The sequence below is a fragment of the Callospermophilus lateralis genome, chromosome 3 (assembly GCF_048772815.1).
Source record: "Callospermophilus lateralis isolate mCalLat2 chromosome 3, mCalLat2.hap1, whole genome shotgun sequence".
Lineage (NCBI taxonomy): Eukaryota > Metazoa > Chordata > Mammalia > Rodentia > Sciuridae > Callospermophilus > Callospermophilus lateralis.
Window position 1 is genome coordinate 121,494,294 of NC_135307.1, and position 22,605 is coordinate 121,516,898.

A 22,605-nucleotide genomic window follows, 5' to 3' on the forward strand; every position below is an offset into this window, starting at 1 on the left:
GAAAGTTTGAGTCCATTCTTCTCAGAGGCAGCCTAACGGCCCTCAAAAATAGTACTAAGAGAGAGTCCTGGATAGAACTTAAAGAAAAACTTCTTGTCAGTAGTTAAGATTTGGGCAGAAACCACTAACAAAAAGAAAGTTGAGGTATACACCTATACAATATTAGCTGAATAACAGACAGTAGCTTTACAAAACAGTAAAGCAGACCACAGAAAAGAACCTATATGTGCAGATTTATTCAGTGGGCCAAACCCCGGGGCTACAATCTGTTTAGTGAGCATGCACATACAGGACCATAAGTACCAACATACAACCTCCAAGACATTTTCCCTCAAGAACTGAAAGTGAGGGCTGGGCCTGTAGCTCAGTGGCAGAGTGCTTCGCTTGCCTAGCAAGTGTGAGGCACTGGGTTCAATTCTCAGCACCACATAAAAATAAACAAATAAAATAAAGGCATTCTTTCCATCTACAACTATAAAAGTAAATAAATGCTTCTTTAAAAAAGAACTGAAAATGATAGAAACATAACTCTTCAAATATCAAAAGGAAAATCTGCAAAAGCATATGTCAACAATTTCTTCACAGTTTCCCTGCACCCCAACCTCCAACTAATTCACCTCTCTTATGAAATATACTTTCCACAGGAAAAAAAAAACAGATTAAGACATCTTTTAAATATTCCTGTTTCAAGGAGTTTCAGATTTATTATAAAAGCTATTATAATACCTTTCACAATTCAATAGAAACTTGAAAGTTAGCAAATCACACAAATGAAGTATAATTCTTGGTTGATTACCATCATCAATTAACTGCTGAGGTAATTAAAGCCAAACTCTGTGGAATAAAATCAATATGCTCTTTCAAAAGAAATCAAATTTGTGGCATAATAAATAGGTATTAAAGTTTTCTGAATGCTTTACATGTATTTCCATGTCATATATGAAATTTTTCTGATATCATCTGTACTCATTATTATTTAAGACTACTTTTCTTGTAATCTAACTAAATTGTTTTTTTCTTATAACTTGTTATACCCATCAAATTCAGAAACATTTCCAAATATTTTTAAATGTAAATAAATGAAAAGTGAAACAAAGAGTGGGGAAATGCCAGGATAGTCATAAAAACCAACAAAAGTTTCCCAACTTCATTTATTAAAGATGCCTGTTATGGTTTGGATGTGAGGTGTCTCCTAAAAGCTCACATGTGAGACACTGCAAGAAGGTTCTGAGGAGAAATGATTGGGTTGTAAGAGTCTTATACCAATCAGTTAATCCCTTTTAGGGAATTGGGGGTGTCATTTGGCGGTATATATTTTGTATCTGGAGAGTAGAGTTTTTCTCTCCCTCTGTTTCCCAGTCAACATATGAGCTGCTTCCCTCTGCCACACTTTGCTGCCATTATGTTCAGCTTCACCTCAAGCCCTGAGGAATGGAGCCAGCATTCTCTGCACTAAGACCTCTGAAATTATGAGCCCCCAAATAAACTTTTTCTCCTCTACAACTGCTCTAGTCAGATCTTTTAGTTACAGCAGCAAAAAAAAAAAACTGACTGAAACGATGCTTTAGTCACTAATGAATTCCTAGAGCTGGTGTATGTGGAGCACAAATCTCTAAAATTCTAAGAAAATTTTCCAGTGAAAGTTGCTATCAGAACTATTAAATCTGTAATTTTTCTAATCTAAAAATTATAACTTTCTAAAAACAAACATGAAGAATCAGCACTAAGGATCTAAAGTTCAAAGTCCACACAATTTTTTAAAATATGTAACTTGGAAGCATATCTCCAATTAACAGAGAACTATAATTAACTAGGATAACAGAAGAATATAATTGAAGGTTTAGGGAGGGGAAGAGAAGGATGGAGTTCAACAATCAGGGTTGCTATAGACTACTCTGGCATTTTTGATTTATGATTCAAGTGAGGCCGGGATGATTTCTAAATGCTTTGCAATTTGCAGCAGAGCTAGGAGATAGTAAAAGCAATAACCAAGGCATTGTACCTAGGAATCAAGTATCTAGCTTGTTTTAAGGAGTATAATTAAGTATAATTAGGAATGTCTACTAAAGGAGATTAGAAAAAAGGGCAAAATATGTACTTGTTTTTGTCTTATATCAATCTTTCTGCTCCTACTTTAACATAGTGTTCAATATACAATAGTCAATTTTGTGCAACTTCAAATATAGTTTTATGCTACTGAAAATGAGTCATCATTGAAGGAACTCTATATAAAGTTTCTGTGTGGAACAGAAGGTAATCTCAGAGTCAAAGTGAAATATGATAAGTTGTATTTTAAAGAGTTCTGGAAAAGGAGAGTAATTTTTTGATGTGATGTTTAATTTTATGTGTCAACTACACTGCCCCATGGAGTGCCTAGATTAAATATTATTTCTGGATGTCTCTAGAAAAAAATTAACATTTGAATTGGTGGACTGAGCGAATGCCCTCCCAATGTGGCTGGGCATCATCCAATCCATTGAGAGCCTACAAAGAACAAAATATGAAGGAAGGAGGAATTTGTCAGAGGCACTTGACAGAAAATATTTGTCAACTCCTGAACTATAATCTTGAGTAAAAAGACAAGAAAGTATGAAGCAAGTATTCTACCCCATTCAAGAATCCAGGGATGTATATAAAGACATCAAAAATACAAGCATTCTGAGAATATATCCTACATAGATCACCCTGAAAAAAATTACTTAAAGGAACTCTGACCAAGAAAGTAATCAAAAAACATTAATCAAGAAAGAGGAAGGCATATAGTATAATAAAAACAGAAGCAGAAAGTCATAAACCAGGAATATGCAGAATTGTTAAGTGATTGTTCTTTATTAATAAAGTAAAATCATTCCTTAAAGATACACATCTTGGGCTGGGATCGAAGCTCAGTGATAAAGTGCTCGCCTCGCATGTAGAAGGCAGCAGATTCGATCCTCAGCACCACATAAAAATAAAAATAAAGGTATTGTGTTCATCTAAAAGTAAAAAAAATTAAAAAAGAAGAATAGATACACATCTTTATTATTACTAGTTTAAAACCCCAGTTCATATAGATAAAAAGTTGAAAGAAAAAGCTAAATTTTTTATCTTTCACAGGAGTTATAAAGTCAATAGATACTATATTGATAATGCTAGTGAGAATTTGAGATTCAAAAAATATTGTAATGTAACCAATACCAGAAATGAATGCATTACTATCTAGTACTAGAGGGAGAAAAAGGATATAAATAAACAGAAATGACAAAAAACAATTGTTTCCCCAAAAAACTATAATAAAATTAATACAAAGAAGGACAAACATACCAGTTATCACAAAAAGGAGGACAGATGGAACTCCCCTAATTTAAAAAAAAAAAAGACTCACAGGTGGATGCAAAAAATCAAAAAACATTTGTAAGACATTTACAAGAAGCATGACTCACAGAAAATGACATCCAAAGTTTAATCAGAAGCACAGGGCCAAGGGTAAATCCAAACAAAAACAGAGATGTGCCTAAATGGATATGGTAGAATTCAAGACAAGGGTTTTAAATGGAAAAAGAATTTTGGCTTATAACCAATACAAATTTCATAACTAAGGATGGGGCTTAGCTCAGTGGTAGAGATCTTGCCTAGCATGCTTGAAGCCCTGGGTTTGATACCTAGTACTGTAATCAATCAATCAATCCATACATATATACATTAATCCACAATTAAATATAATAATTAGGAAGCCCATGCTGAGAAACATAGTGTTGAAACACATAATTTTAAAAATTACATATTAGAAATTAACAAAACTTAATAAAACTTTAAAGACAGTGGGAGATTATAACACTTCCCCAAATTTTTACATGTATCTATAAATACAATTAAAACTATTCAGTAATCGGTTTAGACCACAAAATTTATAAGCCTGGGAATGAAATTGACCTGAAAATACAAATACTGATCTTTCTTTGTCCTCTAGACAAATAGAGATTCTTTCAAAGCTTATAGAACACTGACCGGCAGGAATTGTTAATTACTAACCCAATACCCACTCCATCTGCTCTTCCTTATTAACAAACTTATGATTTGTTTAAAATTAACTAACTTCCCAATCTCCCTTATTGATAGGCTCTATTATTGTGCAAGCTAATGAGATGCAAGGGTGTCTAGGAAAGTTCCTTAAAGTGGGCACAATTGACATTAGACCACTGTCATCAGCCCATTCTTCCTTCTCCTTGCCCACTACGGATATAAAATGACTGCTAAGGTCTCCAGTCAATTCAACTGTGAAAGAAAAGCCAAAAACTGCACGGATCACACTGGTATCATGCTTGAGCTAAGAGACCAATGCCAACACCTGGCACTGAAATTCTTATTGCATGAAAAGAAATTATAAATAATCTCCTTCCTTGTTTAAGCCTCTATTTCACTGTATTTCTGCTTCTTACAGTCCTATGTAATTCCTAATGAACTGAAATAACCAAAATATATCAATCCACAAAGAAAATTTCAATCATTTCCAAAAGTGATAAATTGTATGTATCAATCTCTTATTCCAAGGCCACAAAATAAAGTGGTCAAAACATTTTAGTAAATTTTTAAATTATTCTAAGTATCTCTTGAGGCAACAAAGCATCCAATACTATTAATATAAAATAGAAGAACTAGACACAGTGCCTCACACCTGTAATCCCAGTGATCCCAGAGACTAAGGCAAGAAAATCAAAAGTTCTAGCCTCAGCAATTAAGCAAGATCCTGTCTCAAAATAAAAAATACAAAGGGGTGGGGATGTAACCATGGTAGATGATTCTGGGACTGAACCCCTTCAATGTCCAGTAGTACACACATACGTGTGTGTGTATATGTGTGTGTGTGTGTGTGTGTATACACACACACACACATATATATATACATATATATATGCACATACATATACATACATATATATACATATATATACACATACATATATATACATATATATATATAATACAATGAAATTTTGTTAATAAACAGAAAAGAATGAAAATAAATGAATAAGAAGTCAGGGGAAAAAACAAATCATAGGACAGCAGGAAGGCAATAATCAACAAAGATAAAAACATTAATTGCTTAAATGTTAAAAAAAAAATAGGTCAGGGATGATAGGAAGAGAAAGAAAGAAAGAGAAGATGAAGGAAAGACAAAGAATGGGGCAGTGGGGCCAAGCAAAGTGGCACACACCTCTAATCCCAGCAGCTCAGGAGGCTGAGGCAGGAGGATTATGAGTTCAAAGCCAGCCTCAGCAACTCAGCGAGACCCTATCTCTAAATAAAATACAAAAAAAGGGCTGAGGATGTGGCTCAGTGGTTAAGTGGCCCTGGGTTCAATCCCCAGTACCAAAAAAAAAAAAAAAAAAAATGGGGCAGGAGGGAGAGATGGGAAAGGAAAGCAAGGTCATCAGGGAGAGGAGGAAGAGTTAGACTTGATCTCTGCATCCTTCTAAATCCCTTTCCACATACTTTCTTGTCTTCCTGGTCTTCATTCAAATGTTCAAGGTCTACATGTCTCCCACAGCCCTGACCTGTCCTTGCCTCTACCACCACTACCCTATCAACACCAACAGCCCACTGCAACTTCTGCCCACCTGGCTATACTCAGCCCTTATAATCCCCAATCCCTTAGTATAGCTAATCTCAGCTGGAAGTTAGGAAGAAAACAAGGCAGTTGAAAAATCTGCAAATGTTTCAGTGAACTCTAAAGCCAGGAGTCACCAGGCTAGATTACTTGCCAGTTATAAAACATTAGGAATATAATACTCCTGTAACTTTTCTGGAAGAAGAGAACATTGACTAAAACAGCAAATAGGGAGCCAGGCACCAGGAGGCTGAGGTAGGAAGATGGCTTTGAGGAAGGACAGAAGAAATAAGGATAGGCAGAAAGGAGACAAACAGGCAAGGAAAAAGAATTGTAGCTTTAAATCTAAAGACTCAAGGAGCACCCTTATCTTCAACACTAGGTCCCCAAGCCTATTTTCAACAGGCCAGAATTCTTATAAGAACCAAAAATAAACAAATTGTGAAGTAAGTTAATTAGCACCTACACATCTTGTTAGCTTACACATGTATTTTTAGACCAATTTAATAAAGCCTAGAAAGATATATTGTTAGAGACCCATGATATGAGTACAGTCCAAGCGCTATTAACTAGATAACATCAACCTAAAGATTCTACAAACAACCAGACCACTGTGACCAGCTCTGTGCTCCATGATCAGAAGAATTGAGAAATGAGTTCATTTAAGCTGATGTGACCCCAAGTACCTCTCGTGCACACCATTTACAAAGTTCCCCCAGATGCATATCGCCCAGTCTCAAGCACTTGCACTCCCTCTCCTTTGAGTTGGCCTCCTGCTCTATTGCTTGCTTTCCCAAATCAATCTCTGCTTGTGCCTCTTTTGGTACATTCTGAAATTCCTTTCTGTGGAATAAATCAAGAACCTGCCAGGGTTGAGTTGAAGTCCCCTTCTCCCTTCTGGGGAACCTTCTCAGACCCCACTTAATAACAGTCTGAACTCAAGAATTTGAGGTCAGCCTGGGCAACAGAGCAAGTTCCTGATTGAAAAAATACACACCACACTCATCCAGTACTTTATGATAACAACTAACTTGCTATAGAAAACAAAATCTTCTTAGACAGGTACAGTGACTCAGGAGGCTGAGGCAGGAGGATCCCAAGTTGGAGACCAGCCCAGCAATTTAGGAGGCCCTTTGCAACTTAGCAAGACCCTGTCTCAAAAAATAAAAAGCTGGGATGTGGCTCAGTGGTTAAACACTGGTTTAATACCGCACCCCACCCCACCCCCCCCCAAAAAAAAAAAAAAAACACTTTTCAAAGTAAAAAGTAAAAATATTAAATCACTATGCAATTTCCATATTATCCTCTTTCATTACCTCTTTGGTAATTAATCATTCATTTTTAGTCTTGCTGAATGATAACAATTAATTACCATGGATATTCTCAAAGATAATATTAATGCTACACTGACTGCAAAAAAAAAAAAAAAAAGGCCAGAAATAGTAAGCTCCAGGAAAATCTGTATAATGTTTGAAGTGACAGTTTAAAATTCTTGGTCAAAAAAAGAAAGAAAAATTAAATCTTGACTTCAAATGCTATTGAAAATTAAAATTTAAGCCAGGAGTGGTAGTGCATGTATGGATGGATGGATGGATCACAATTTCAGGTCAGTCTATATAACTTAGCAAGACCCTGTCGCAAAATAAAAAGGCTGGGGATATAGCTCAGTGGTAGAGCACCCTAGGTTCAATTCCCAGTAACACAAAAAAAAATAAATAAATAAAAATAAAATAAAATTTAAAATGTTTTAAATTTAGAATTTAAAAATGTTTAAATTACAAGTAGTTCATTTCATTTTAATAGGCATCCCAAACAGAAATTCTGCAATTTAATAAAAATAATTCTCTGAACTAAACACAGCTTTTTTATGCTTTAATCTCTACAGAGATCATTAAGAATTCTATAATAAAGAAATTCCATTTTCTCTGATCTAATTCTGTAATTGGGTAATGCTGTGGAGCCCGTAGAACTCTCTGGTATTATAGGGCTCAGAGACCATGCCTATTTAAACAGGGAAATGTCATGTGGGGAAGGATGCCTTTTTACCATGGGAATGAACACTGGGGAAAAATCAGCCATGGAGGCCCAGTCCATTCTCTCAGTGAAACCAGAGCTGGCTGAGTAATAGGATGCAGTCAATATTGAAGGGTATGTAGTACATCCTCCAGGAAACAAAGAGGGGGGTAAAAAACAGCAGAAGAGGACCAGACTTTAGGACCCTCCAAATTTCAGTCCTCATCATACTATCTTAGTCCATTGTAATATCTTCTGGTGCCAGACTCCAGCTTTAGGTATATGATGTGGTGGTTGAGAACTCAGCCTTATGTCAAAATGACCTGGGTCTTAATCTCTTTTATGCCAATCATGAGTTGAGTGACCAAGGATAATACTTTATCTGAGTCTTTTTTCTGATCTATAAAATAAAGAAGCTAGGAATTAACAGCACCAATGTCTCTGCAGGATATAGAAGAATTAAATAAGGTAATGAAGAAAACTTGTTTAGCACAGTTCCTGGCAATAGTAAACAATGAAAAAAAGTGCACTATTACTATTACTATATTATGCATCTCTTCCACATACCACTTGTTTGCAAATTCAAAAGTTCCTCTCTTAAACATTTCCTTACAGTGATATGAAGGAGGAGGAAATAGAAGACAAGGAAGAAGAACCACCAAATAGATGTTCTAGAATTGAAAAGTATAATAAGCAAAATAAACAGTTCACTAGAGGCACTTAAAAGTAGGAAGAAAGTATCAGTAAACTTGGGCTGGGGTTGTGGCTCAGAGGTAGAGCCTCGCCTAGCATGCGTGTGACACTGGGTTTGATCCTCAGCACCACATAAAATAAAATAAAGATACTGTGTCCAACTATAACTAAAAATTAAACATTTAAAAAAGAAAAGAATCAGTAAACTTGAAGATAGATAAGTTGAGATAACCCATTCTGAAGAATATAAAAAAAAATGATGCAACTATGTACAATAGTGTCAGGCATGGTGGTGCATGTATGTAATCCCAGCTACTTGAGAGTCCCATCATTCTGCCTGGTCAACATAGCAAGACCCTGACTCAAAAAAGAATTAAGAAAACTGAACAGAGCTTCACAGACTTATAGAACAACATCAAGCAAATCAATACACATGGAAATTTTGTTCTAGAAGGAAAAGAGCAAATGAACAGGAGAAAAAATTTTTTTCTCCAGCATCACAAAAAAACAAAAATTTGAAGAAATACTAGCTTAGAACTTCTTGTATTTGATGAAAAACATTAAACTTACAGAACTAAGAAGCTCAATAAATCCCACATAGGATTAAAAAAAGAAAGAAATCCACAGCCATATACATCATAGTCAAACTGCTAAAAGACAAAGAGAAAAATCATTCAGGATAACAGAAAGAAACAACAACAAAAAATGACCAGTTGACTTCTCTCTTTTCTGTGTGTGTGTGTGTGTGTGTGTGTGTGTGTTGCTAGAGCTGGAACCCAGGGCCTCACACATGCTAGGCAAGTGTTCTACCACTGAGCTACATTCCCAGCTGGAAAAGTAAAGATAAAAAGACCATATTTTTAGCCAAGGATTAGCTCAGTGGTAGAGCACTTGCCTAGCATGTGTGATGTCCTGGGTTTGATCCCTAGCACTTCAAGAAAAAGAAAAAAAAAAAAAAAGATTATTTTTTTCTCTTTTCAAAACATATGACCTTTTTAAAGCAATAATTATAATACTATCTTGTATTATAGTATCATAGTATATGTAGATGTAATTCACATTACTAAAGAATAACACAAATAGTAGCAGGGGAATGGAATTACATAAGAGCAAAATTGCTATATTTTACTGGAAATAGGTGAATACTGATCTGAAGCAGAATGTGCTAAATTATAAAATGCAATCCCTTAAAGAACGATTAAAAATAAATAAAATAGAACTTAAAATCAACAGAGGAATTAAAACGGTGTATTAAAAATTTTAACACAAAAAATTTCCTCTCTCAAGTGAATATTGTTTTTGAAATGAACAATAATTCCCAAACTTTCCTGCTCACATAACTGCAGAGAAGGCTGAAATCCCTGGAGGTTCTGTATAAGCTTCCCCACAAAGCCCAAGTTGGTTTTGTTTTAATAATGTGCTTTACCTTCAAATGTTTAGTCCTTAAAATTCATGAGTTTTATTTATCTTCTACTACGTATTATATATGTGATTATGTTGTTTTATAAATAACGTGGGACTTGGTTTGTGTGGGGTTTTTTTCACCAAAATTACACTTGAAAATGTTCCAGGATTGTCCTTTTGCTCCATGTGTGCCCACTGCTAGGGCCCCTAAGAGATTCATGTCCTTTGGAGGAGGTGGCTTTAAAACATTTTGGAACCTACTGCAAGAAAAACACCACAATCTGTTTGATACACTCTCTTCCCACCCTGCCCACCCACCCACCACCACCACCACCACCACCACCACCACCACTACCACTATCATCCCGCCCCACCCTCAACTAAAAGTTTCCTTCCTATTTCTTTCTCGTTTTATTTTTCATTTAGTTTGTTTTAATGCTACTGAATTGAATTTTAAAAGTTACTAATGATTCATGGCTCAGTTTGAAAACATTCATTTAGACAATCTGATAAACTATTTCAGCTAAGGACTTCTTATGGCTGCCTGTATCACTATACCCAAAGAGCACTTAAAATTTTATAGAGAATCTGAGTGTTTTAACCCAAAGGAATGACATGGGCAGTCAAAAAGGTACTTTTTGTTTCTGTTCAATTCCTATATCACAGTTTGCTGCTTACATCCTCCAACAGTAATATAATAGTCCCCCTCATCAGTGGGGGAAACATTTAAAGAACCCCTAGTGGATATACAAAATCTCAGATAGTACCAAACCAAACATATACTGTGGTTTTTCTTATACATAAAGTCCTATGATAAAGTTTAACTTATAATTTATACATAGCAAGAATTTAATAATGACTAACATTAATATATAATAATAATATAGTATAAAAAGTTATATGAACATGCTCTCTATCAAAATCTTATTGAACTACAGATCTCTGCAATCATAATATATGTCGGTTTTTGCTTTGTTTTGTTTTCCTTTTCCTTAAGAACTTTTGCCTTTTTACTTAAAAAAAAAGCACTTTAGGGCTTCTCTTTGGCTTATCTGAATTGCCAAAGCATTACCACTTCTGTGCATTTAGACCAGTATTAAGTAAAATAAGGGTCACTTGAACATAAGTACTGAACAGACAGTGGGAAAACATATCAGCTACTAAGGGACTAATGGGCAAGCGGTGTATACAACATGTATAACCTAGACAAAAGGATGATTTACATCCTAGGTGGGACAGAAACTAAGTCAGAAGATTTCATTATGCTGCTCAGAATTATGTACATTTTTAAAATATTTTTTTAGTGTTGACGGACCTTTATTTTATTCATTTATTTATATGTGATGCTGAGAATTAAAGCCAGTGCATCACACATGTGAGGCAAGCACTCTACCACTGAGCCACAACCCCAGTCCCGATGTACATTTTAAGACTTGTGAAATGTTTATTTCAAAAACTGTCCACTTAATATTTTAGGACCACAGTTGACCAAGGGCAAATAAAACCACAGAAAATAAAACCAATGATAAGAGGAGACTAGTATTAGCATGTTCTCATTTTTTTATATAAATAACCAATACCTATGTGGCTTGTAGATAACAATTAGCACAAAAAATAAACATTGATGATTATATGTTATTATGTTTGAATTTCTTTTCAATTGCAAACAGCTATTTCATTTAACATATAATTACTAAGCATATGCTTTATATATTAGCTTTTGCCACTGTAACAAAATACCTGAGATAATGAACTTATAAAGCAGAAAGATTTATTGGCACACAGTTTTGGAAGTTTCAGTCCATGGTTTCGTGGACCCACTTCTTTTGGTTCTGCAGTAAAGAAGCACACCAGGGTAGAGAGTGTGTAGCAGAGCAAAGCAATTCACCTCATGGTGAGGACGCCAGGATATGAGAAGGAAAAAGAAAAAGGAAAGCAGGGTCCCAAAGGCACACCCCCATTGACCTAAGACCTCTCACTAGGCCCCAACTCCTTAAGGCTTCATCACCTCTCAATAGTGCCATGAGCTAAGGACCAAGCCTCCAACACATGGGACTTTGGATAATAACACAGAGAAAAATACAATGGAAGAAGTACCTAAATCTGATGAAGGAATCTAGGAAGTCCTCTGAAGGAAGCAATACTCATGCTGAACCTTGAGGATGATTAAGAGTACAACAGGCAGAGAAAAAAGATGGGTGAGCAAAGGCAAAGTGACCTTCCCAAAAACAGAAAGGAAAATTTTTAAAGCACCTCTTTTCCTCATCCTTGAATCTTTCAATAGAACCTGGACTTATTTTCTAGGCAATGAAGGCATTTTCAAGTGGTGGAGTAACTCAATCTAGTTGAACTGAGGTCACTTCAGCAGGAATTTGAAAAAATGTGGCCAGTTAGGCAAACACTGCAATAACCTACAACAAAGAACTTGACCCCTATGTTTGCACAGGTCAATGGAGGCAAAGGTAAAATTTCATTTATGGAGACAAAATCCTTGAAATCATATCTTGTCCTGATACTTCAATGGAAAAAAATCCCTAGCTCACTTTTCTGGAAAAAAAGAACATTATAACTCATTTTATTCAATTTTTTTTTTCTAATTCAGAATTCTCTTAAAAATTCTGCCACTTCTCTGAATTGAATGTGTACAAAAACCTACATAAACCTAATAGAAAATTTAATGTTTCAATTAAAGGTAATAAAATAAAAATTGATTTGGAAAAGCAGTTTAAATGAATGAAGTTCTATATGAAGGGAGTTTAAGTCACCTGGGTTAGTTCTTTTAAAGATATTTAAGGGTTCAATAGCACAGTCAACGAATCATTATGCTTGAATAGAACATTTAGCAGGATAACCCATTTTGGCAAGAATAATAGGCCATAACCCCAAGGAAGTATCTTTTAATCTTAATGGGCTGGGAGTTAACAAGAAGTAAATTACCACTCTCTGAAATGAGAATATATTCTTAAGTTCCTGCTGCAAAAGATAAAATAGACAATTTTGGATCAGGTCCAAGGAAGCCTATCATGGGTACACTTAGCATTCAAATGAAAGGCCCTTTATAAATGAAAGCCATAGTTGTTTTTCCTGTGTATTTTGTTGAGTACAAAATGACTGGGGGGGGGGGGGGAAGCTTAACTTCATGACCAGTGTATTTAGACACATCTGGCTCAATACATGTTCTTCCTTGAGAAAATATAATAATATTCCCATGTATACAACTATCAAGGGTACCTGTTCCATGAATGATGATTCTAATGCAGTGTGCTATCAGGAAAGAGAAGGAAAATTCAGGCAGAAAAGCAACCTTAATGAATGAGGTGTAAAGAAAAGAGATAGCACTTCAGAGGGCACTGGGATGGAAAACAGGAGAAATGAGTGACCTCACACTCTCATTAACTTGGGGAAGTCACTTGACCTCCCTGCAGTGCAGTTATCCCATCTGAACAGTGAAGATGTTGCAAGGACAGTAAGGCTCTGCCTCCCACAGTGCCTAAATCTGAAGGCAATTTTCTCAATTGTCCAGAGAGGGAAGTCACCCAAAACTCCTGCCATGGCAGATGTAATGTGCAAAAACACATTCCAAACTGCTTTAATTTATTTTTTAGTTAGGATAATTTATTTCAAAAGTTCAAATAAAATCAATGAGGAGGATTTCTGATGAGCAAAAGACACACATGTTCAAGGTTTAGAAACTCCAGTTCCAGTAACAGCATGAGCTGGTGCTGTAATCATATCAAAATATCAAACCATGTAAGATCTATAACTACTCATTTCTTGGCTTAGTAAAAATTAAACAGAAAAATTCTAATGAACATGTGACAAGTCCTTTGTGTAGCAGTGGTGTTTGAATCTTGGGTGACACCAGAGGTACTTAGCCTTATAGAAGAATACAAAGCAGGAAGTACAGCAGGTACGCCGTCTTCATCCCACCCAGGGTCCAGCAACTACCTGAGTACATGGCATATTTTGCTCCCCACTGTGCAGCAAGAGCCAAAGCAGAGTCACCTTGACACAAGCTATAGCCTCTGTTTCCCACTGATCTTTCATATAGCTCTAGTCTCACAGATCCAAAGCTCACATGCCAACTCCCAACACAGATGTGGCAGCACCAACAGCCAGCCAAATACAACACTCCACATTCATCTTAACTCTAAGGCTTTCCCAAAACCACACTACAGGAAGAAAAATATCAAGGCTATTTCCCCAGGCAAGCCTGGCTCAGACCTGGATTGATGTTAATGTTTTACTCACAAATACCAAATAAAAATGTCATGGCATCTGCTATACTTTTTGAAGTTTCCCTCTCTGCTTATAATTTTTTAAATCCTGGTTTTCTTTCACAGCTATAAAGTATATGCATTTGTATAAATATTCTTGGAATTCATAATAAATGTTAGCTTCACTTCAGAAAACTTTTACTGAACGACTACAGTGCAAACCATGTAATACTAGATCCCCATGATACAATGACTTAGAAGAAGTCCTAAAGATACTAAATCTATCTGCAAAGAAAAGGAAATGCTCCCAAGGAGTATTAATAAATCATGAGGATGAGTGCCAAGTATGTTAGGATTAAAAAAGCAAGGGTTTAGCGTATTGGAGGCAGCCAGGGAAAATACTTACTGCTTAGTATTAATAATAACTCACTGATCCCTAACAAATCAGACTGTGCTGCACACTTTACACACATCATTATACTTCATCCTCTCATCAACACAGTGAATGGGGCCTGTCATTATCCCAAATTTTCAGAACAGTGTAGGTAACCTGCACAGAAAGGTATTTGTGTGAAATTAATTTGGCCAGGAAACCAATATGAAGTTTATTCCAATGGAACAGATATGAAGAATCAAAACTGTTGAAGAAGGATGGCTGGAATTAGAGAGACACAGGTGATAAAAACACCACAAAGAAAAATCTAGCAATACTTGATACCTGGATGGGTAAAAAAGGGGTGAGGATAATCCTATATTCACACACTGACTAGTAACAGAAATATAAAAAACATGAAGAGAATGATAAGAATGAATCCAACGTATTGAAATTAAGGGACAGTGGGATATCTCAGAAGTTGAACAGGACAGCATGAGGAAAGAGACCTATGACGGTGCTAGTATACAACCCTGCCTCAATGAAGATGACCAGTTAGTTAATTCCAGAACACTGGGGACCAACTCCATTTCATTCCCTGCTGTATTCCATCATACCTCTCACAGACTAGATGCTCAGGAAATATTTTCTGAATAAAGTGTTATTGTGTAATCCAAATGTCTTCTGTCTATCCTTAAGGAAATCATGACTATGTCAAAAGTTTTGATGGAATCTATACACATTAACTTTAATTCTTACAGATGTCATGGAGCCCTAGTAAAGAAAGAAATGAAGTCAACCAATCCTAACCTTCCCAAAAGTACTGATCATAATCAGCCTAGAAGGGTATATTCAAAAACTGTCCTTGATGCTGTCCCATTTAATTACTTTAAACTATTATGGTAGAAAATGACAAAGTGCACATAATGATCATCTATTTAGGTTAAGTTTTATATATCCACACATAGATATGAATTCCCATAAAGCCTCCAGAAAGATCAGAAACTTAAAATCATTACTGACAAAGCTATGACTACAAGGGTCTGCTAGAGTATATCATTTCAAAAATGAATGGAAGCATAGGTGAACTTGATTTTTTATTCTCTAGTATCCATCCCTGTTTGTTCTGGAAATAGCATGGGATTTTCAGGTGGTGAATCACTCTCACTCGACCCTTAGCTCCACGGTTTGAGCAAGGCTGCAGAAATGGGGACATACAACCCAGTATAAGTCCATCAACAAGCCCTTTCTCCCTGGTCCTAGAGAACAGGTCAGGGATGGGCATGTGAGATTCAAGCATAAGCCCATCAGTCTATTCCATATCCCTGGCCATAAGTGATTAATTTGGGGATGATCACTTGGTTCAATCAGAGTTAGGATGAGGATTTATTGGAACTATTAGAAAACAGACTTGCTTTTATTCTGCTAGGACTGCTAGCAATAAAGATGCTGTAGAAACCTGAGTCTCCACGGACTACCATGTGGCCTTACAACATGAAGACAACATAGGTGGAAGCAGAGACAAAAGAGAAAGACTGACTTCTAATGACACAACTCTAGGATTCTTCAGTTTCTGGACCAATAAAATCCCATTTTTTGCATAAGCCAGGTTGAATCAGATTATATACTCTCAATGGAACGATACCTGATTACTCTAATTGCCCAAGCATCCCTCATTTTGAAGATACTTCAGTACAGAGGCAGTCCCTCTACTTCATTTGCTAATTGGCTTATTTTGCTATATACAAAATAAATTTTTTACTTAGAAACTTAAAATTGCAACTGAGAACACCAAAGCTCACTCTTTTCTAAGCTGAGATAACATGAGCAAACAAAAAAGATAAACAGACTACAAAGGCTACACCGAGAACAATCTGAGCTCTGATCAGCTTGTCCCAAACACTGTGAAGTTAGATTTATGCTTTAGCACTGAAGTTGCCACATTCTAAGCTGCTGATGCTAGTAAAAATCCACAGTGCAGAGTGTGATGCCAGGAGATAACAAACAGCAGAGAACTGCCTACTCAACGTTTCTATAAACAACATTGGGGACCTTAGGCCCCCAGACTGCAATGGCAAGAAACTTCAGTATAATCCCCATCCTCTGCAACCCAGCTTGCAAGTATCTACAAAGAAAAGTGCATGGGAATAAAGCCACTGATATCACAAATATAGCATAGCTATCACACATACAGCATGGATAAACACCATGGAAGAGAAAAAAATTAACAACCAGTTTTGGGTGTAGCCTTTTTTAAATTCAGGATCAATCTCCAAACTTCTGTGTTTTTAATATTCAGTGACTTTTCATTTGACACTTATATTTGACATATACTACAGGTTGGGATACTTATTCTTTTAATATACAATTTCTGTATCCCAGTAGACTGTGAGTCCCTTGAGGTCCAGAACCTTAAATCTGAAATAGCACCTGACACAAAACACATGCTCAGAAAATATCTGATGGAAATTTATTAAAACATGAAATCCTTGGCTAGCAAAATTTTGCTTTCCTTAAAAAATAGTAGTTATCATTTACTGAACAGCTCCTATATGCTAAAAAACATATATATATGGATAATTTAGCTCACTGACTTGAACTGAGTTTATTCCAATCTCTTAAAAATTAAGTTAAAGCTCTTCCCACTGTTGGACTTGAATGGAATGAACAAATGTATAAAAGTTCAAAAGAACATATTTTAGTTTAACCCAAGGAAGACAGTGTAGAAAGGACAGAGCTATTCTAACAGGAACGAGCTGCCTTTGGAGGAACTGGTTATTGGAGAAAACCATGCAAAATTTCATTTAGCAAGTACATTACAGAAATAATGCAAGCACCAGAGGAGCAGTTTACATAGTCAGCCAGATTGGGAACATACTCTGAGCTCTGTCCTAGAACCTGGGAGTCTAGAGAAGTAGCTTAAGTTTGAGCAATGTCAAGGCCTAAAACTTCCTGTATTTCCTTATCTTATAAACTTGGGCTCCCCCCATCCCCTGCAAGATATGCTATATTCCCTTATTGTCTCACTGTAATCAAATTGCTTACAATCTTTCCCCCTGAAGACACAAAAGAGTTTTATAATGCTGACATTCATCTGGTCTAATGATAAAAGACATGAAGGATGTAGATCTGAATATGCTTTTCATGCCTCAGAATTAGCAAACCTCAAGACTGGAAAATACAGGAGAAGTTAAAGTAACAAAATTGATAAGTCCTTAACCCTATCACCTCCAGCTCTACCATTTTGATTTTATAAGGCATAGCGTTATATTGAATGAAACAGATATTAGTATAAGACTGCATAAAGTTGTGATGAAATTTCTTTTAAGTCTTAATCAGAATATACACTTCTATGATGAGTTTGAGGCTTTATAATACAAACAGGCACCTTTAGCTTATTTTACTTGCAGCTCTTTGACTGCTTAATAACAATAAAATCTCCTAAGCAGCCATGGACTAAAAACAGTATGCATAAAGAACCAGAAGAAATTAGCACTATTTGCCAATGATATGATTTTATAACTAGAAGACCCAAAAAGTTCCACCAGAGAACTTCTAGAACTAGTAAATGAATTCAGCAAAGTAGCAGGATATAAAATCAACACCCATAAATCAAAGGCATTTCTGTACATCAGTGACAAATCCTCTGAAAGGGAAATGAGGAAAACTATGCTATTTACAATAGCCTCAAAAAAAAAACCTTGAGAATCAATTTAACGAAAGAGGTGAAAGATATATACAATGAAACCTAAACAAAGAAATCAAAGAAGACCTTAAAAGATGGAAAGATCTACCTTGCTCTTGGATAGGCAGAATTAATATTATAAAAATGACCATACTTCCAAAAGCACTATACAGATTTAATGCAATTCCAATCAAAATCACAATGACATTCCTCATAGAAATCAAAAAAGCAGTCACGAAATTCATCTGGAAAAATAAGACACCCAGAATAGCTAAAGCAATCCTTAGCAAGAAGAATGAAGCAGGTAACATCACTATTCCAGACCTTATACTATACTACAGAGCAATAGTAACAAAAACAGCATAGTATTGGCACCAAAATAGACCTGTAGACCAATGGTTCAAAATAGAGGACACAGAGACTAACCCATATAACTACAGTTATATTAGACAAAGGCTCCAAAACCATACATTGGAGAAAAGATAGCATCTCCAACAAATGGTGCTGGGAAAACTGGAAATCCATATGCAACCAAATGAAATTAAACCCCTTTCTCTCACCATGCACAAAATCCAACTTAAAGTGGATAAAGAACCTAGGAATACAACTAGAGACAGAAGAAAAAGTAGGCCCAAATCTCCATTGTGTTGGATTAGGCCCCAACTTCCTTAATAAGACTCCTATAGTGCAAGAATTCATATCAAGAATCAATAAATGGGATAGATTCAAACTAAAAAGCTTTCTTCTCAGCAAAATAAACAATCAGTGAGGTGAATACAGAGCCTACATTTTGGGAGCAAATTTTTACCACACACACATCAGACAGAGCACTAATCTCTAGGATATATAAAGAACTCAAAAAGCTAAACACCTAAAAAACAAATAACCCAATCAATAAATGGTCCAAGGAACTGAACAGACACTTCTAAGAAGATGATATACAATCAACAAATATATGAAAAAATGTTCAACATCTCTAGTAAATAGAGAAATGCAAATCAAAACTATTCTAAGATTTCATCTCACTCCAGTCAGAATGGCAGCTATTAAGAACACAATCAACAATAAGTGTTGGCAAGGATGTAGGGGAAAAGGTACACTCATACAGTGGGACCACAAGTTGGTGCAGCCAATATGGAAAGCAGTATAGAGTTTCCTTGGAAAACTGGGAATGGAACCATCATTTAACCCAACTATCCATCTCCTCGGTCTATATGCAAAGGACTGAAAAACAGCATACTACAGGGACACAGCCACATCAATGTTCATAGCAGCACAATTCACAATAGCTAAACTGTGGAACCAACCTAGAAGCCCTTCAGTAAATGAATGGATAGGAAAATGTGGCATTTACACACAATGGAATATAGGAGGATTAGATTAACTCTAGATAGGGCAAAGAGGAGGGATAGGAAGGGAGAGGGCATAGGGATAGGAAAGACGGTGGAATGAGATGAACATCACTACCCTAAGTACACGTATGAAGACATGAATGATGTTACTCTACTTTGTGTACAACCAGAGGTATGAAAAACTGTGCTCTATATGTATAATATAAATTGTAATGTATTCTGCTTCCATATATAACAAAATTTTAAAAATAAATTTACTTATTTAAAAAAGTAAATTTAAATTACTGCAAAAGATAGGGCTTCTTTTTTGCAGTAACAATGACAATGTGCATAACTTTTCTTTCAGTCTGTTCCTTGTGCCTTTCGTGGGTTTTCCTTAAAATAAGTAAATAAACAAAAAAGCTTGCTACCAAAAGAGCCAGCAGTAGAGAAAGCAGAGTTGAATTGAGAAACTGAGTATACTCAGAGTGGGTGAAATTAACACTATGAAGTCCAAGTGTTGAAAAACATGAAAATGGAAGATAAGGAGGACCAAGATCAGGAAGAGCCTCGTTAAAGGAGTGTTTATTCACCTAAAGGCAGCAGGCAGTCACCAAAAGACTATGAACTGGCAAGAGAAGAGATCACACTGATGTTTAGATATCTTGTTTCAATTACTATGGGGATGTAGCTGAGTGGCAGGGTGCTTGCCTAGCATGTGTAAAGCTCTAGGCTCAATCCCCAGTACCAACCACACCCCCCAAAATAAATAAATTACTATGTAGAGATAGTGGACTGAGAGGGAGGAAAGGATGCAAGAAGTAGACATGAACAGTTAGAGGGTGTTACAGTAACCCAGGCAAGAGACTATGGCATCTTAAACTTAGCAACAGAATGCATGTAGGGCACAAAAGAAAGAAGAATCAAGAACTTAAGATTTCTGGCATAGCCAAATGGATGGCTGATGGTACCATGAACTGAGATTGGTATGTGGTAGTCAGGATTGAAAGGAAGATGATTCAGTTTGGAATATGATGCATTTGAGATACCCACATGACATACAAGTAGAAATGCCCAGAGGGTAGTTGATAGGATATATAAAGGCACTAGCATTAATAATAATACACTTACTAGCCTACAGACTATAATTGAAACTTGAGAAAGGGTAAAATTACTCAACCCATAAATCTAGGGCAAGCACCTATGAGAAAACAATACCTTGCTTGATACCTTACTATTATAGTTGATACTTCATAACTTACAGAAGGTACCATATCCTAACCCAGGTAATATGGGTGTTTTGAAATATAAGTGAAATACAAATTCATCCATAGATGAAAAACAATTCCCCTGACCCAAACATAACAGGTGGATCTGAGATCTAAAATCTCATCACAGCTGACAACATCCTAAGACATCCATTCTAACACCAAAAGACTCACCTGTCGACAAAGCCTCCTCACGAACATCATCCTCACCAGGTTGATGAATATTCCAGGATGTTTTGGGAAGTAAAGAAATTTCCTCAGGGGATTCTAATTTTACCATATCCATGTGGTTGCTCTGGAACTGGTATCGAGGTATAAAACAGATTTTGCCTTGTTGGAAAATGTCCTTGATGATCTCTTCTGTCTCAATTTCATCTTGCATGCTCAGAAAGATGGAAATTCTTTTGGAATTCTGATACTGACTGTGGGCCATCACCTAAACAGGAAATGACAGCAATTATAATTTCTAAGTTTATACTTTAAAAAACTAGAGACTTTTAAGAGTTTCTCCCTTCTCTCTCAGCCTTTTCCAACTTCTTTTAACTTTCCAAAAGAAAGCAGAATGTATAATAAGCTAGACAATGCTAAGCCCTGAAACTTGACTTTTAGTTCAGGACCAAGACTTCTGATTCTTTTACCCTTTCTGGCACACCACTCTTGTAAGAATGAAAACTCATTAAAAAGTCATCATCTCTTGAGAATTTCAGTTTTGACCCCACTTACCCATTTTAGTGATCTCCAGTCATATCACATGCTTCCCCTAAAGTCTTTGTTTTATTCTATTTCTGAGCCTTGGCTCCCCAAAACTTCACTCCCTGTATTGTCAATTTCTCTTCTTCTAAATTCTAAACTAAAGCACAGATCAAGCCCTAACTTTTCCTAACTTCTGCAGAGCCTCACTGCATCTACTGTTGATAGGTAACTTAACACTTAATTCTGTATTGTCATGAGTTGATCACTAATTATCTATTAGTTCCAAATGTAGTATTCTGAACCAGTTCATAAGCTCCCCAAGGTCACGCCTTATAATTCTCTCTCAGCCCCTCTACCCCCACAACATTCCATTTTACGGAATGTTAAATTGTCAATAAAGATGGCAGTGGGGGTCATTGTAAAAGAATCCATATTCAGCTGAATCATTCATCAAGCAGGAGAAGGGGGCTGAGCTTTGTTAATCATAAAAAAGTCAACAATCTAAGGAACTTGGACTCAGATGTTGGCCCTTAGCTCTCTTTTTTTTCTCCTTTCTTTTTCTACTTTCCCCTGTCCTTCAAGCCAAGAAAAACATTGCAAAAGCCTCTTATAAATATGACTGGCAAAAATACACAAGCATAGAAAGTCAAGTTATTGCTATTAAAAAGAGGAAAAGGAAAATTAAGTAGATACAAAACGCCAGCTACTGCTGAGGAAGTAAGTTAACTCCTGGTTTCTGAAAAGTTGCACAGTTGCTGAGACCTGACACAGGCAAAGAAAAATGGAAATGTGAAACTCAGACTTTAGGCAAGCCTGAGGCTTTTGGCATTCAGGTGCTATAAGAGAAAGTTGTGTGTCTTGGCTGCCAGGTGGCTGAGGCAGAAGGATCACTGATTCTTTTACCTTTTCTGGCACACCACTCCTGTAAGAATGAAAACTCATTAAAAATAATAACCTGGGCAATTTAGCAAGACTCTGTCTCAAAATTAGAAGAAGAAAAAAAAAAAAACTGGTAGACCACTTGCCTAGCATGCATAAAGTCCCAAATATCACCAAAAAAAAAAAAAAAAAAAAAAAAAGAATGAATGAACAGAATTTATCTTTCTTGTTCTCTAAAATGCAGAATATAGAAAAGCAAGAGCTGAATAAGCAGTAAGAAAGATCAGTTAAAACGCAGTGTGAAAAAAAAAATGCAGTGTGAGACTTTGCATATAATCTTCTTCCTCAAATCCCTTTGCAAAGAAGCATGAAAACAATCCATTATAGAACTGAGAATAAGAGAATAGAGGATTGAATAATTCCTGTAAGACAGAGAGTGGATGGGACAGTATTTACAAACAA

At 36.1% G+C, this 22,605-nt stretch overlaps 1 protein-coding gene across 2 annotated transcripts in view; it reads right to left on the reverse strand.

The window, feature by feature from the left end:
* Positions 1 to 22,605, reverse strand: part of Mthfs (methenyltetrahydrofolate synthetase) — a 53,857-nt gene that overhangs the window by 26,953 nt on the left and 4,299 nt on the right. For both annotated transcript variants that reach the window (XM_076848729.1, XM_076848730.1), the window contains one exon: positions 20,746 to 21,007. In XM_076848729.1, coding sequence (XP_076704844.1) covers positions 20,746 to 21,007 — 262 coding nt within the window. The remainder of the gene's footprint in view (positions 1 to 20,745; positions 21,008 to 22,605) is intronic.